At 34.6% G+C, this 15,614-nt stretch overlaps 1 protein-coding gene and 1 long non-coding RNA gene across 2 annotated transcripts in view; one reads left to right on the top strand and one right to left on the bottom strand.

Annotated features, from left to right (window-relative positions):
- The window catches only part of MCMDC2 (minichromosome maintenance domain containing 2), a 28,333-nt gene extending 15,977 nt beyond the window's left edge, over nucleotides 1-12,356 (top strand). Inside the window, exons 9-14 of the mRNA XM_004679822.2 lie at nucleotides 306-511; nucleotides 2,752-2,918; nucleotides 3,394-3,573; nucleotides 6,089-6,231; nucleotides 9,735-9,844; nucleotides 12,190-12,356. Of these exons, the coding sequence (XP_004679879.1) occupies nucleotides 306-511; nucleotides 2,752-2,918; nucleotides 3,394-3,573; nucleotides 6,089-6,231; nucleotides 9,735-9,844; nucleotides 12,190-12,356 (973 nt within the window). The remainder of the gene's footprint in view (nucleotides 1-305; nucleotides 512-2,751; nucleotides 2,919-3,393; nucleotides 3,574-6,088; nucleotides 6,232-9,734; nucleotides 9,845-12,189) is intronic.
- Nucleotides 12,357-12,954: 598 nt separating this feature from the next.
- LOC105853440 lies at nucleotides 12,955-15,419 on the bottom strand. The gene is made up of 4 exons (XR_001145288.1): nucleotides 15,307-15,419; nucleotides 13,539-13,650; nucleotides 13,224-13,289; nucleotides 12,955-13,067 (listed from the first exon to the last, which is right to left on the bottom strand). It is a non-coding gene; the product is annotated as an uncharacterized LOC105853440 (long non-coding RNA).
- Between the last annotated feature and the right edge of the window lie 195 nt (nucleotides 15,420-15,614).

Here is a 15,614-nt window from a genome sequence, read left to right as displayed (position 1 = left end):
TAGGGTTTTCCATATAAATTAACATATCATCTGCAAATAAGGATAGTTTTACTTCTTCTTTCCCTATTTGGATTGCAGACATTATTTTAGTACTCATAACATTGTGTGCCAGTTATTTTGTCTATGTCTCACTTTCGGGGCTTTGAGTTTTTTATTTTAAGGCAAAACCTCGTGGAGGTGCTTATCAACCTAGCACAAGTGCTCATTAAACATTGAATCAAATTAAATTGTATAGCTATTACACATTATGGCTTCTAAAAATCAAACATTAAATAATAGTAATGAATAATTTATTTTTTCCCTAGGCTTTTGAATTTTAGTATAAACCTTGTTCCCCGTGGCATACGTCATCCTGTCTCCTCTGAAATTTTTCCTACTCTGTCCAAGAATAAGTATGGAACTGGAGCAGGTAGCATTCAAGCTGGCAGTGCTTTGCTAGCTAAAGGTGGTATCTGTTTTATAGGAGACTTGACGTCACACAAAAAAGATAAACTTGAACAGCTCCAATCAGGTAAATAAAAAATTTTTTAATTCATTTTCATCTATAGTCACATCAATGTAGTTATTTAACAGTTAAGATTGTACTACACATATTTTAAGAATTGAGAAATTACATTGACAATTCTCATATTACCTTTCTAAATAAAAAAAGAGGAATTTCATATATAAATGCATCATTTTAGCCGTTACTTTCAGATGTGCTCATACATGAGTTCTATTAGACCAGATTTCTTTCCTTTTCGTGATTTATTGTACTAGCTGGGCCTTAAAATGATACTGTAATACAGTGGTGAGAGGGGATATTCTTGATCTTAGCTCTAAAGCTTTGAGTTTCTCATCATTAAAAATAGTGAAGGTTATTTTGTGGATATTCTTTTTCAGGTTTAAAGCATTATTTCTAACCTATTAAAAATTTTTTTATCAATAGATGTTAGATTTCATCAAATATACCTATTAATATGATATGTGATTTTTCTTTGGTAGCCTGTTGTATTATAAATTGCAATAAGTGATTTTCAAATACTAAGTAGGCCTTGCATACCAACAATAAATCTCAGCTGGATGTGTAGAGTTTTCTTCATACATCATTGGACTCTATTTGCTAATTCTTTATTAAGTATGTTTGTATCTGTGTTCACAAGAGATTCTGACCTGTAGTTTTCTTGTAATGTCATTGTCTGGTCTGGTATTAGGACATGATGATTTAGGACCAGATTTAAAACTAACAAATACTTGGACAGATACATATTTGGCAAAGAGCAGCTAAAGCCTTGTATTTCAGGCATACCAACAAGAATATGCAGCAATATTTAAAAACAGCATATTACCTCTTCCTGAAACAGACTGCAGAAGTAGGCTCACACAGATGATTTTAGATTGTTATTGTGCAATATTAAGATAAATGATATAGTCTATGTCAATAATTTAAAAGTTTTAGTTTTAAAATGGCAAATGTTTCTGTTACATTTTTTTTGGGTGACAGTTTTATTGAAATATTATTTGTTAACTATACAATTCACACACTTCAAATTACACAGTTTAGTGAATTTTAGAATGTTCAGAGCTGTAATGCCTGACTTACAGGAATTATTTCTGTGTTCTAGGTATATGTCTTATGGGAGATATATGTAATACAATTATGTTCTTTTCCTTTGCTAGTCTATTTACTTTTTAGTGGGTCCTTTTAATGTGCATAAATTTTTGGATTTGATGAAATTGAATTTATAATTTGTGTGTGTGTGTGTTTATTGTTTTCTGGATTTTGCCTTAAAAAATTCTTTGCCTACCCTAAGGTCATGAAGGCTTTCTGCAACTCATCTTTAATTTATTGTATATAGTTGTGAGATATAGTTGTGACATTAATGCCTTTCCACATTCCACATTGTGACATTAATGCCTTTCTTCATACTGTGTTTCACAAATTATATAAGTGACTGTCACTAGAATGACAGCAGTTAACATTATTGATAACAAATGTTGCCAAGAATGTGAAGAAACTGGGGTTCTTATATAATGTTGACAGGACTAGAAAATGGAACAACCATTTTTCTTACTGCTCAGGCACTTTCTATGGAATTAGATATACATTTACCTTAGGAACCAAAAAGAAAGTAAACATGGACACAAAAGATTCTAATCATGTGTGAGGAGAAGACTAATCTAAAAAATATTTGGGAGATAAAATGCAAGAATAAGATTGATCTTAGACTGAATGATTATAGGGGATGAGGAAGAGCTGACATGAGAATAGGATGTTTCCACAGGTTTTAGTTTGGGTTTTCAGTGGGTAGACAGTGATGCCTCTAACTGAGGCATCACATTTCCCCCTTCAATATACCTCTTAGTATTTTCTTTTTTCACTGCCACATAGATGACCTGCTTTCTGTTATTTTTTTTCCTACATAATAGAATATTTCTTAATTTCAGCCTCACTTGTAAACTTGCACTGTCTGACCAGTCCCCTAAGTCTCTACCTATTTTACCCAGATGTTGACTACAGTTCTGCTATCTGTTTTATTCTGCTGATTTTCATTAAGTCATAGGACAGCTAACCATTCAACTGTTTCTCTCGCTTTGTTCTTTTTTAACAGATTTTCCAATTTAGTCATACACTAAAAAATAATCAAATGTACTTGTATCTTTACTATCAAAGGTTAGATGTAAAATCCTATGTACTACTTGTTATTAATTTGTAGATATGTAGGCCAAAAATGTTTTTAAATAACAAATGGGTGTTATCTTCTGACTTAGTTGTGGAAACGAGAAGTATCACAGTATACATCCCAGGAAAGAAGTTTGGGGATGATATAGATCAACAAGTGACTTTTCCAGTTCAGTGCAGTTTTTGGTCTTTTGTTGATATGGATTCATCTTCAAGGAGAAATACACAGAAAGCCAGTACTTTAATAGGTCAGATGGTAAGCTATGTGTATATTTTATTGTTAGACTGTTCCTCAAGAATTTTAGTCACAGATTTTAATGTAATGTTTTCATTATTCTTAATTTTTTGTTATTTACCAATTTCTGTACTTAATCAGCAGCTAAAAGTAAATAATGATACAGTTGTTTATGAGTTTTTTCATGTTTATTAGTCACATAAAACAGACTGCTCACTAGAAATTATTACTTGAATAGGCTAGTTGGGAAGGTTTTAGTATGTAAGAGAATACTCAAAGAGAATTTTTAAAAAACTGTCACCACAAATTCCCATGCTATTCAAGAATTGCTTTAAGTAATTCATAATAGTAAATACCATAATATAATAAAATTATGTAATAACTATATTAAGAATTTAAATAATGTTATAAGTATTATTTAACTTATAATTATTTCCAAAATGTTTGTGAAATGCCAGCGTTTAATGTTTGCCTTTTGCCTTCTATTTTGATGTAGGATTGTAGTTTGATTCCAGCCAATCTTGTAGAAGCATTTGGGTTATTGATTAACTGCAATGAATCATCTCCTTGCTACTCACTTCTTCCAACTGTGCAGCATACTTTAAAAAAAGCTGTTGATCCTGAAGGGCTACTTTACATAGCTTCTAAACAGTTTACAAGTGAAGATTTTGAAAAGGTAAAGGTAGATAAAATAATTACCAAGAATACTTAAGCTAATATTTCTCAGTTAAAGTAGAATTTTCTTTGAACACTGGATTTTCTTCATTTAGAATTTTTTTTTTGGTTTGTTTGTTTCCAGCTTTTAAACATTCAAAGGATAGTGTATAGAAAATATTTAGGATTATAATGAAGTAAACTAAAACTGAGCGTAGATATAAATGTTAAAGTGCTGAGTGTATTCTTTGTAACAGCTTTCAAATACCGTAACTCAAAAAAAATCTGAATATTAAAAAAACCCAAAACAATCTTATAGAAAAACTTGTGATAGGCTGTTTTATATGAATGCCTTCAAAGTTTTCATTTTAGGGAATATCTACATGACTCACTAACGTATTTGATTGGCCTGACATGAAAACTTGGCATTTTCAGAGAACCTGGCAATAGATGATTTAAATTCAACAATAGTTCTTATTAAGGATATTCAAGTACTTACAAGTGAAGCTCTTTTAATATTAACTCTTCAGGAATCTGTCCACTGTAGAGTTAAAGGTATCTGAGGAGGATAGATAAAAGGCAGAGGATATCGGGAAGTGGGAATTCATGAATCATTATTTTCCATACCTGCCTTCCTTATAGACATATTGCTTGGGTAAAAGGGTGAAAATGAGTTTGATTTAAAATGAAATACAAGCTTTTTTTATTCACATAGGTTAGACTAGAAAAAGAACAATATTTATAATACAGTAAGGTTTGTTTCTAATTGACATTAGAAACAAGATATGCGAAACAAGGGAAAATTTACATACCAACCTGGGTGATGCTGATTATAAGTATATCAAGAATTCAGAGGGCAAATAACAAGTAGGATGTAAGAGCTGGAAGACTTCATAGAGAAAATGAAATTTTAGTAGGGCTCCAAAGAAATTAAAATTAGGTGACAGAAAGACAAAGCATTCTAGATAAATATGGTACTAGGATCAAAAACAGAAAAACAGAAGTGAGTATACTATATGGAAAACTATGAGAAGTCCTTCCTGACTGGAGGAAAAATTTTACTATGGATCCACTGGTATTAGGATTTGACAAATTTATAATAAGCCTTGAAACTCGGGCATGATTTATAGTTGATTCATCAGAATGCAGAGAATAGCTGTATACTTAACTTTGCTAGGCTAGTGGAAAATGATTTCTCCAGAATATTAAAGTCTGTGCATCACACAAAACAGAAGATAAATCTGTGCACTATACAAAACTGATTAGATGAGTATGTTGCCATCTGAGTTTTCCAAAAGGCAGACTGAAATGGAGTTTATTGTGCCAGTGTTTATCAAGGAATACTGTTTTATCAAAACGAGTGGAAGGAGAAAGGAAGCACTGTTGGTCATAGCAAGAAGTTAAGCTGTGATGCAGACCCAAAAATAGCCTCTAAGGCCTCATAGTGAGTTCCAGAGCTACAGAAGATCCCCCACAGTTGTCCTGCTTTGGATAGAAAAAACAGGGGAAATGTATAAATCCTTCTGCCCCATACTTCCACTTCAGTCTTTTGATGAGGGCTGTCCTAAGGCATTCTCTGAAGAAGAGAACTGGAGGCCACTATTGAGGACATTTCCAGTATTTGGGCAATAGTCTGCTTCTAAAGAAGTATTTAAGAAGAACATGAGTATGCCTTCACAGGATAAAACTTAAGAGAGGGCCACTAAAGCTATTGGTAGTCAGAGTTCTGAGGCCTGAAGAGAGAAATGGAATATTAGATGAATAAAAACCGACAGGATATATCCAGATTCTTAAAAAAAAAAGTTTTATTTAATATATAAACATTGCAGTTAAAAACAACTTTACAGTGTTTACTTTTTTCCTTTTTAGTTCTTTGAGTTGAAAAAGAAAAAGTAGAATGTTGAAATGTCTGGAAATTATATCATACAGTAAGGCTTTAAGGAACCGGGAGTCACTAAGAAAGAAATCAGTAAACCTCACAGAAAACAATGATAAACATTATGTTAAAGAATTGTTCTCTACCAAAACTCTTACTGAATCTCCAAGGACCATCTTCATAGTAGTTATCATAGTGCTTCCTATCTTGTGATCAGTTGTGTTCTCTAAAGGAAGGGAGGGAAGTAAGGAGGCAAGTAGCTCTAGGATCAAGAAGAGAAAGTTCTAAGCAAATAAACTGTCAAAGAATAAAGAGTATTCAAAGAGAAAATGGACTCTTATAAAAAGCTTCTCTCTCACTGAATTGATTTGAGTTTTTATCCCACTGGAAGCAAGGACTTTAGTCATTCAAATAAATATTACTATGATACAGAACATTTCTGTACTAAGAGGAAAGAAGAGATTTTTTTGGGTAAACTTGAATTTTCTTAGAAGTATAAGTTTCTGAGTTAAGTGTTCAGTGCCTTTGAGATGGCTCCAAATATCTAATCACTTTTGATGTAAATGAAATATGCTAACTTTTAAATATAATGTACTTTGAATTTTTGTTATATAGATTTGATAATAATGTTCAAGTCTCAAAATTTTCATTCTTAATATAGCTGCTGGCTTTTGCAAAGAATTTGAATGTAGAATTCAGCATGGAGGCAGAGAGAATGATTCATGGCTATTACCTAGCGAGTCGCAGAATCAGAACAGATTCTGTATGTGGATCAAAACTGACAGCATCTGCATTAAAATATTTGTAGGTATTCAATGCAAATATTAAAATTCAGTATTGACTTAAGTGATGTGTTTGGTTAACTTACTTATTTCTCTGATTCACTTGTTTGTATGTTTGAATCCTAGATGGTTAATTTATATTTTTTTCCAAAATAATTTAAGGTAACTTAATTCCTTTGTTATATTGTTACACAATTTTAACTTCTAATAATTAACAAAAACTCATTTTTATTGGACCTCTTGTGTGAGATATGCCTGAGAATTGTGCATTGATTGTTAAAGCAAATTATTATTATTTTTTTTTAAGGATTTATTTATTTATGCATACAGAACTGGGGTACAGGTCAGAGATGCGGAGGGTGAGAGGATTCACCAGAGACAGAGTGGGGAGCAGAACAGGCAGATCGACGAAGTGCTGAGGGGAGCAGCGGGCGGGTCAGGAGAGGTCTGCCACGCCATGTGGTCACCTCCGGGGCAGGCGGGAGTTGAACTCATGCGGAAGCGGCTTTAGATTCTCAGTGCTGTGCTTTAACCCGCTGCGCCACCAGGGAGGGCCAAATTATTATTTTTTTTAAATGGGGCTATTTACACATTCCAGGTATTTTGTAGCTGAAACTAGAAAACATTCTTTAAGTTCATTGTTCCCATAATTTGAAATTCTTTAATAAACTCACCTATTTCTGATCCTTAAAATCTTGGCCTCCCTGATGGCGCAAGGGGTAAAGCCCTATGAATCTATCTGCAGCCACTGCAGCACAGAGTTTGTCCCCCCTCCCTCCTCCAGGGAGCTAACCCACATAGTGTGGCAGACCTCTCCTGACCCACCCACTGCTCCCCTCAGCAGTGTGTTCCCTTTATCTGCTCCCCACTCTGTCTCTAGTGAAGTCTCTCACCACCCTGCACCTCTGGCCTGTACCCCAGTTCTGTATGCATAAATAAATAAATCTTTAAAAAATAAATAAAAATTAAAAAATTTAAATAAGCTTTATTATAAAAATGAAATATGGACATAGGAAGAGAGTCTAAAGTACCCTGCTATCTTGAGCCAATTTCTAACCCACTTCCTAGCAATAATCACTATTAACAATTTTGTTTGTATTCTCCTAGACATACTATCTTATATAAATATGTAATTTGTATATAATGCATGCTAAATACATGCTTATTTAATTTTGACAGTTTTAAATAGTTATTTATTAAATATATTACACACATAAGCATACATATTCATATGGATACTTTTTCCCAATTGGAATTGTAAGTGGTGTATATATCATAGTGTCAGCAATGAAAGAATTACCTAATTCTGTTTTTAATGGCTGCATCACAATTTTACTGTGTTGTGATGTTTCTGTTCTATTATTTAAATAGTCCCGTATTGACAGAACATTATCTCATTTGATATAGGTTAATGTATAACTCAAGCAAATTATGAAATAGGATCAGGATTAAAGTAATCCATTATGTAAATAAGTATCTTGTTATAATTGCAATATAAAGTAAGACAAATAGAGGACTGGCAGGCAGGAAATATCAAATATAGGTCTAAACAAGATTCCAATTGTACATTTATCTTCACAGGGTTAAAAAAAATGCTGTAGATAAACCAAAGAGAAATCAATTGTGATGTCTTAGAATGATAAGCAAAATAGTATAATGCTTTCCATTTACTGAAGTCATTTTTAAAATATTCATATCAACATTTAAATACTTAATACTCAAAGTTTAAAAACATCAATGTATCTGTTTTCTCATACTCCTTTTTCTCTGTAATAGGTATTTTTATTTTAATTCATATGGCTTAGAATTGTGAGTATATTGACCTGAAAATAAGACAGAGTATATTTTAATATGATAACTCTAGTATTTCATTGGAAAAAACAAATGCCATGAGAAGAGATGAGGTTTATGAATTAGCCAAGTAAATAAACCGCTACTTGGGAGTCAAACCTTGCATTTTCCCACCTACTTCTATACATCGATGACTAACAATACCACCTTTGCTTTTCTAGAGAAGTGGAGTGAATAATAAGCTCTTTTCCTGAAAGGCTATATATACATTGTCTACCTTGGGCAACATTTTTTGAAGGAGCTTGGACAAGGACTTCAGGAAAATTGTAATAAAAATGTAAATAAATAACACTGGAGAAGTCTTCATAGATCTAAATAATGATCTTAGTCTAACAGGAAGAAAATTAGTAGAATAAATGTAGTAGGATAATGTCCTCAATTAGGTTTCAACCTTCCTAGTGCAAGGGTGAATGAATGAAAAAATGATGTGCCTAATATGAAAGACTTTTTAAGATTTTATTCATTAATGTTTAATATGCACAAGCAATATAATCTGGCTGTTAATAATACTGTGATTTGGGATTGTATTAATATAGTATTAGAGTAATAATATAATGGTTCTGCCTCACCTGTACTCTGCTAGTCAAAGTACCTTTAACTATATTGAAAAAGAGTTTTAACCAAATTTGGCATAAAGTTAACTAGGAGGATAGTGAGGGAGTTTGAAAGCTAGCTCTTGTGATATACTAAAGGACCAAGAATATCTTGAAGAAAAAAGAAAACATGGGATAACTATGAAAGTTGCTTTTGAATATTGGAAGAGCTGTCACAAAATTTAGAAGTAGTAAGTAGGTTTGTTCTGCAGTCTCTGAATACAGAACCAGGGACCAGTGGGTGGAAATTACAATGAAACCACTTTCAACTTTTATATAATCTTATGGGTGAGACACAAAGCTTTCAAATGCCTTATTTGAAATCACAGAAACCCTATGAATTATTATTATCCCCATTGTGTAGCTGTGCTTCACAAAAATTTCAGACTTAAGTGACTGATACAAAGTCACCCAGCTTGTGGATTGTAGAAACTTTGCCTATCTTTTTGTTCCCCAAGTCTAGCAATCATTCAAGTATGTCACATATACCTAATAAGAGGTTTTCAGGTAGTCAGTGGTAATTTAAAAATCAAAGAATGGATTGCCTCATGAGTCCCAAAAGATGGAATAATAAGTAGCCTGGAGATACAGTGTAGAGAAAATTCAATTATCTGATGGAAGTTTGAATTTTGAACTCTAAAATCTCTTCTAACACTTTCAAGATTCTATGAGGACTTCAAAGCCATGAAGAATTTGGAAGAAAACACCAAGGGTATGTCTGTAAGAGAGATTTAGTTAGGTTAATTTTTCCAAGAGTGTATTTATCTGAACAGAACTCAGGTAGAAGAGGTGTGGAATAATAGAGATAAACCAGGGTGGAAAACAAATCCTTAAATAATAAGTCAGGATACTTGTTTTTATCTGTAATACTCTAATGAAGTTATGAGGAAAATAAATTAGATTTTGGAGAATAATGTACATATGTTGATAGGACTGCAGTTTACAAATTTCCTTTTTATTGTTGCTTCCAGATAAAACCATTTGTTGATGAAAAAAAGTGATTTAAAATATGTCTTTGAGCCTGCCAATATATATATTAGCTTTAATATATATTTTAATTGGTATCAATTTTATTTTTTAGAGTTTCCCTATCTGAAGCTCATGCTCGACTGAACTTAAGAAATAAAGTGCTTAAAGAAGATGTACTAATTGCAGCCTTATTATTTGAAATATCTCTCACACTGAAATATGGTAATCTATTAAGTCATTAATAATCACTACAATTAGTTATATTAAAACAAATGTCCTGTCTGTCAAAATGTTACATATATTTTAACATTATTTTAGAGAATAATAAATTTCTATCAGGTAAGTTTTGTTTGAATTTGAAGATTTAGTAATTATTTATAGGTAGTATCATTATCTGGTATTAAGTTGTTATTGTACATAATTGTTTCTATAATTGAATTTTTGCATTACTTAAATTCAGGGCGGAAATGTACTAATACATGAAATGATTTAAATTTACCTTCTTTTTGAAATCATATGCAACATTTAATTGTCTAGTAATCATCCACCAGTTAGGCATGTAAACAAAATGTGATTGTATTTTATCACGGCATTTTCTGCAAAGCAGAGTACTTTAGGAATCTTTTATAGGGCAGGTGTGTGCAGTTGTTCTCCATGTTCCTTGATTTTGGAGCTTCCTGTGGTATTGGAGACTGTTGTTTTATCCAGACCAGCATGGTCTCTGGATTCCCTGCCTCCTTATCCATTCTGGTTGTACTACCCATTCCATTCTAGCATTGAGAACCTTGCTTTCTGCCAATGTCAGTGGACAAGTTCCCTAGTGAGGACAGACTCCAGTAGTTGGTTGGTTCAACTCCTCTCATCTCCTTTTGTGGGTTCCAGTCGGCCTTGGGTCCCTAGTCACAGCTCTGATGTTTTCCTCCCCAGTTGGAAAAAGAGGAAGCCCTCACTCAACTTGCATCTCTGGATAAGGGTTTTGGTTCCACAGCACCTATAGATATTTTAAGTGGCTCTCATGAGATAGGTCAACACATCAGTTCGTCTCATGCTCCTTTCCTTGTGGATCTGAGTGCTGTTTGGGTCGGCCCCAGGCAATAACTATGTCAAAGATTTTGTCTTTTTCTCATGCAGCGAGGGTACGTACCTATATTACGGATGTCTTACACCAATCTGAAGTGGGTGTCAGAATGGAGGGGCACATTTACAAACTCCCTAAATGTAACTTCAAACATAGCCAGAAAATAATCCCTATATTCACATACAGTTTCTTGAATACAGACAGAAAACAATACAATCTTGAGATGTGAGTGTGGGTGTTGAAGAATAAAGGAAAATGGCCAGGTTTCTTTCTGGTGCTGCTTCTGAGTCATATAATTCTGGCATTGAGAACCTTGCTCCTCCTATAAATGAGTGTATAATGCTGCCATTTACCAAGATTTGGAAGAAAGTCTTGAATACAAGATCAAGTTATAGGGCCTCCCTACCAGCACAGGGGTTAAAGTCAGCACTATCAACCAATCACTAGCTACTGTGCAGCATGAGTTCAAACCCAGGCCAGGGAGGTGAACCACATTGTGCAACAGACCTCTCCTGTCTCACCTGATGCTCTTCTCAGATTTGCCTTTTATATTCCCCACTGTCTCTGGTAAACCTTCTTGCAACCCTTCCCCACCCCTACCTCAGCCTACAACCCAGTTCTTATAATGCATAAATAAAAATAAATCTTTAAAAAATCATTATAGATGTTAAATGAGACATGCTACCAGAGATAACAGATGTTAAGAACCTGGACAGTTTTTTAGTCTAGTCATAATTTAGGAATCACTAAAATTTCCTAATGTTGAGTATTTGACTATTTCTTCTTTGGAGAAATATCTATTTAGATCCTTTGTTCATCCTTTAGATCTGGCTTTCTTGTAGACCTCCATCAGATATGATTTGCAAGTATTTCCTCCCAACCAATGGGTTGTCTTTCCACTGCTCATAATCTTATCTTTTGCCGCAGTCTTAAATTTTGTTGAGGACTAATTTCTTCCTGTTGCATGTGCTTTGTATCTTATATTCAAGGAACCATTGCCAAATCCAATGTCATGTCATGAAGCATGTTTTTAGTTCTTTTGCTTAGGCCTCAAACCCAGTTTTCTAAATAAGGGACCAGCTTCATTCTTTTGCATGTAGTCTTCGCAGTATCATACTTTATACTATCCTTTCCTATTGAATTACCTTAGCACCCTTGCTTATGAGAATTTCCAGTCCCTATCTCCTGTTTCTTAGAAAAATGTATTACCTATTCTTGCACCCAGTTAACTTATCATTGCTTTCCCCCATCTGATGTAGCTTCAAAATTGTAATGACTGCTTATGTAGATGACAATACTTCAAAATCAAATTTGAGCATTAACACTTCTATTATTGACCTAACAGCAGTTAGCTCATTTACTGAATGCTTCCCAATTTTCAAAAAGTCACCTAAATGCTTGTTATTAAATGTTAGGATTTAATGAAATTTCATTATTGAAAATGGAACCGCAGTATTATTTTAAGCATTCCTTTATACTTTCTTCTTAGGGGTTGCTGTGTTTTGCGTTGCACCAAATGCACTATTTCCATTTGAACTGCATAATGAAGAATATTTAGAGCAAAGGGACATTTACCTGACTCAATGCCAACAACAGCTTCAACAGTTCATTGACACATATGGACCTGGGACAGCTGTTTTTACTAGTGATCAATAGGCAAATTTCCTTTCCTAAGCAGGAAAACTTGGTCTTAAGTAATGCTTCAGGTAACAGTACCTTACAGAAGTACAATGGAATGCCACTTTAAAAAATGTTGCAGGGTAAGCAATGGAAAGTTCACGTAGTTGTCAGACAGTAACCTCTAATTTAAGAACTCATGCTTTACTAGACTGGTATTTAATCTAGTTTGGGAATCCCTTATTAAGTCTGAAATAGCTTTTAAACTGTCCTTTTATATAAGTATAAAAAGAAAACTTTGTACTGTAGGACTAAATACAGGAAAACATTTAAGATATAATTATGTATTTAATTCAAGCCCTGAATAGCCAATTATTACTAGATTTTGTCCAAAGAAAATTCGCAAATGAGTGAAGATTTAAATTTTAAACAAAATATGTAGGTTATTAATGAAATTTAACTAGTAATAATTTAATTCAGTTGTTCAGCATTAAATTTAGAATCACTACCCACACAAATAGTAAATTCTATTTCTAAAGCATATTAAAAAATGTGTAATGGCTAAATATGGGAATGTTTAAAAAACTAAAATATTTTTAAAAAGGATTATTACCCAGCAATTAAAAGTATTCAAACATGTTTTTCTATATAATTTATTGTGATATCAATAAAACAAATTTTGGTCATTTGCTTCATGTCTTCTTGATTAATTCCTCTTCATTTCCTTCCAAAATGTCGAATGCCATACTCCTGAGCGATTAGAAATCAGAAACCAACAATGAGAATCATTTCACACTCAAAATCAAAACTAACACTGAAAAAGGAAATAATACTCCTGAAATTAGAAAATGGTACCAGCCCTTTGAATTTATCAAAAACTGTGTTATCAAGGCATAGCATACTTACTTGAAGTAATGGAGGATTTTTGAACCCCACAGCTGAAGATTAAAACTTTAATTGGCAAGCAATTACCTGTATGCAGAAAAGACCATTTCATCCATTTTAATAAGAATTGCACTGTATGAGTAGTTTACATAACCATTAAATTACTGGCATCTCAGTGTTAAAATTTTCTTCAAAGAAACCCTCAGCTGGGTAAACGGCAAAAGGTAATTGAGTCATCATTGTGCCAGTTGTTTAATAACTTATCATGCCGGAAACATTAAACATTAACCCACTCTTAAGGAACAATACTATAACAAAATTAATTTTCTTTGGTACCTCATTACATGCAGTTGCAGTTGTTTCCCCAGTTTTTCAGTTATCCTCATTAACGAACTGTTAGAAAAAATTTATTACAATCTTCTATCTTCAAAACTCATCTCTGTTGCACCTGTAAATTAAAATATTTCATTTGTGATTTCTATTTATAATTCCACCTGTGTTACATCATATAATATAGAAGTGGTTCAAATTTTCTTTTCCATTCTTATCCAGAACCATAATTATAATCAAATTTGAGAACACTGAATCCTAGTCAAGTTTTTAATATAAGATTTCAGTATTTTGAAAAACAAATACTCAAAATATTCTGATGAAAATAAAGAATGTACTTCAAGCTTAACCCTACTTTTCTGGTATTTAAAATCGATTAAACCTAAATTTTTAAAAAAGATCTATTTATTTATGCTTATAGAACTGGGGTAGAGGTCAGAGTTTTGGTGGGTGAGATGATTCACCAGAGAGAGAGGGAAGCAGAACAAGCAGATGTACTAGAATACACTGCTGAAGGGAGCAGTGGGCTGGTCAGGAGAGGTCCGCCTCACCAAGTGGGTGAGCTCCCTGGTGGGGGATTGAACTGTTGCAGCAGCTTCAGAGAGCATCATAATGTGGTGCTTTAACTCATTGTGCCACCAGGGAGAGCCCTAAATCTAAAATTTTAACCATGTTATTATTAGTCCTTTTGGCTGATTAGGACTTAATCCCATAACCCAAGATGGCAATGTATTAATTAGCATGGGCAGGAAAAATTGATAGAGATGTTTGCTTTGGTGATACCGATTTAAGACATGATGGCCCTAATGAGTACCAGTCACTGCTTTTCTGCTTCAGATTTAACAAGGATGATATACAAGTCCGATTAAAAATTAGCTATATAGAAATAATTATGCAGACCTCCAGCTAATAAGCATTGCAACGGCAAACTTGAAATCTAGCTTTAGAGTAGGTACATTTGGCCAGGGTCACAGAAATTCCACAGGACCCCCAATATGATAAATCAATAAACCAGACAGTTCTTGCAAATAATTTATGAAGAGGTATCAAACGTTAAATTGAAAAAGCTCTTGTATGTTGCTTCAGAACTTACGCGCATTACTAACTTCTTTGACAAATACCCCAACACAATGAAATAGGATTCAAACAACTTAGCCTTAAAAATGAGTATGACTAATATTACCAACTAACATTTTCCCCGTTGTCAATTAATTCGTTTTGATAATTAATAGTTGCATTTACAGCTTAAGAAACTTCTCTATCGTCCATATTGTTTTCCAATTTCAAGGCCTCGTCTTATTTATAGACAAAGAGACCCTGGAAGTGCCAAGTAGGTCTGCCGTGGGAGAGCCGATTAAACCATGCCGCTTATTTAAAAGCCAATCACCAATTACTTAGGATAATAAGCCGCTCATTTAAGGGACCTTGAAACCATTGAGGACGCAGGTTCTACTGGGGATTGTGAATGAGTTCCGGCGACCGCCCAGCTTGCCGGCGCTCCCGCGCGACTTAAGCGTCGGACTCAAAGTCCAAACCGGCGATTACTAAAGGTAAGGGCCGGCTGGTGGTTGCTCACAAAATCCTATTTAACAGAGGTTGGGGCAAGCTTGCGGTCACTTGGGGCGCGGGAACGGGAAGGCGCCGGTGAGGCCGACCGCTCGCTCAGAGGCCACGGGGACGGAGGTCCCGGGGTCGACGGCGGAGAGCTTCGCGGTGGGCAAGGACCTGGCTTGGGGTCGGGTTCCGGCAGTGAAGGAAGCACGGGGACTCTCACCTCCGAAGGTTCGGCGATCGGGCCTCCGGCGCCGCCGCCCTCGCCGCATGGCCAACGGTGCCCGGTAAGCCTCACTCCTTCAGCGGCGGGGCTGGAAAGGAAAGCTCTTGGCCGCCGGCGGCTCTTAGGCGTTCGGTCACGGCCCCGCCCCTTCCGGGTTCTGGTCCCGCCCCCTGCGGGCTGTGTGCTCCGGAGCCCGCGGGGTTTAGTGCCAGTGGAGCCGCGTGGTTTAGCTTGTCAACATTGGGCTTAACCGGTTTGTAAAAAATTCAAGCAAGCAGAAAGTACTCTTAAAAAAAAAAAAAAAA

The sequence above is a fragment of the Condylura cristata genome, unplaced genomic scaffold (assembly GCF_000260355.1).
Source record: "Condylura cristata isolate star-nosed mole 26May11 unplaced genomic scaffold, ConCri1.0 scaffold00009, whole genome shotgun sequence".
NCBI lineage: Eukaryota > Metazoa > Chordata > Mammalia > Eulipotyphla > Talpidae > Condylura > Condylura cristata.
Note: the sequence above shows the minus strand (reverse complement) of the source record. Positions and strands in the feature narration are given on the sequence as shown.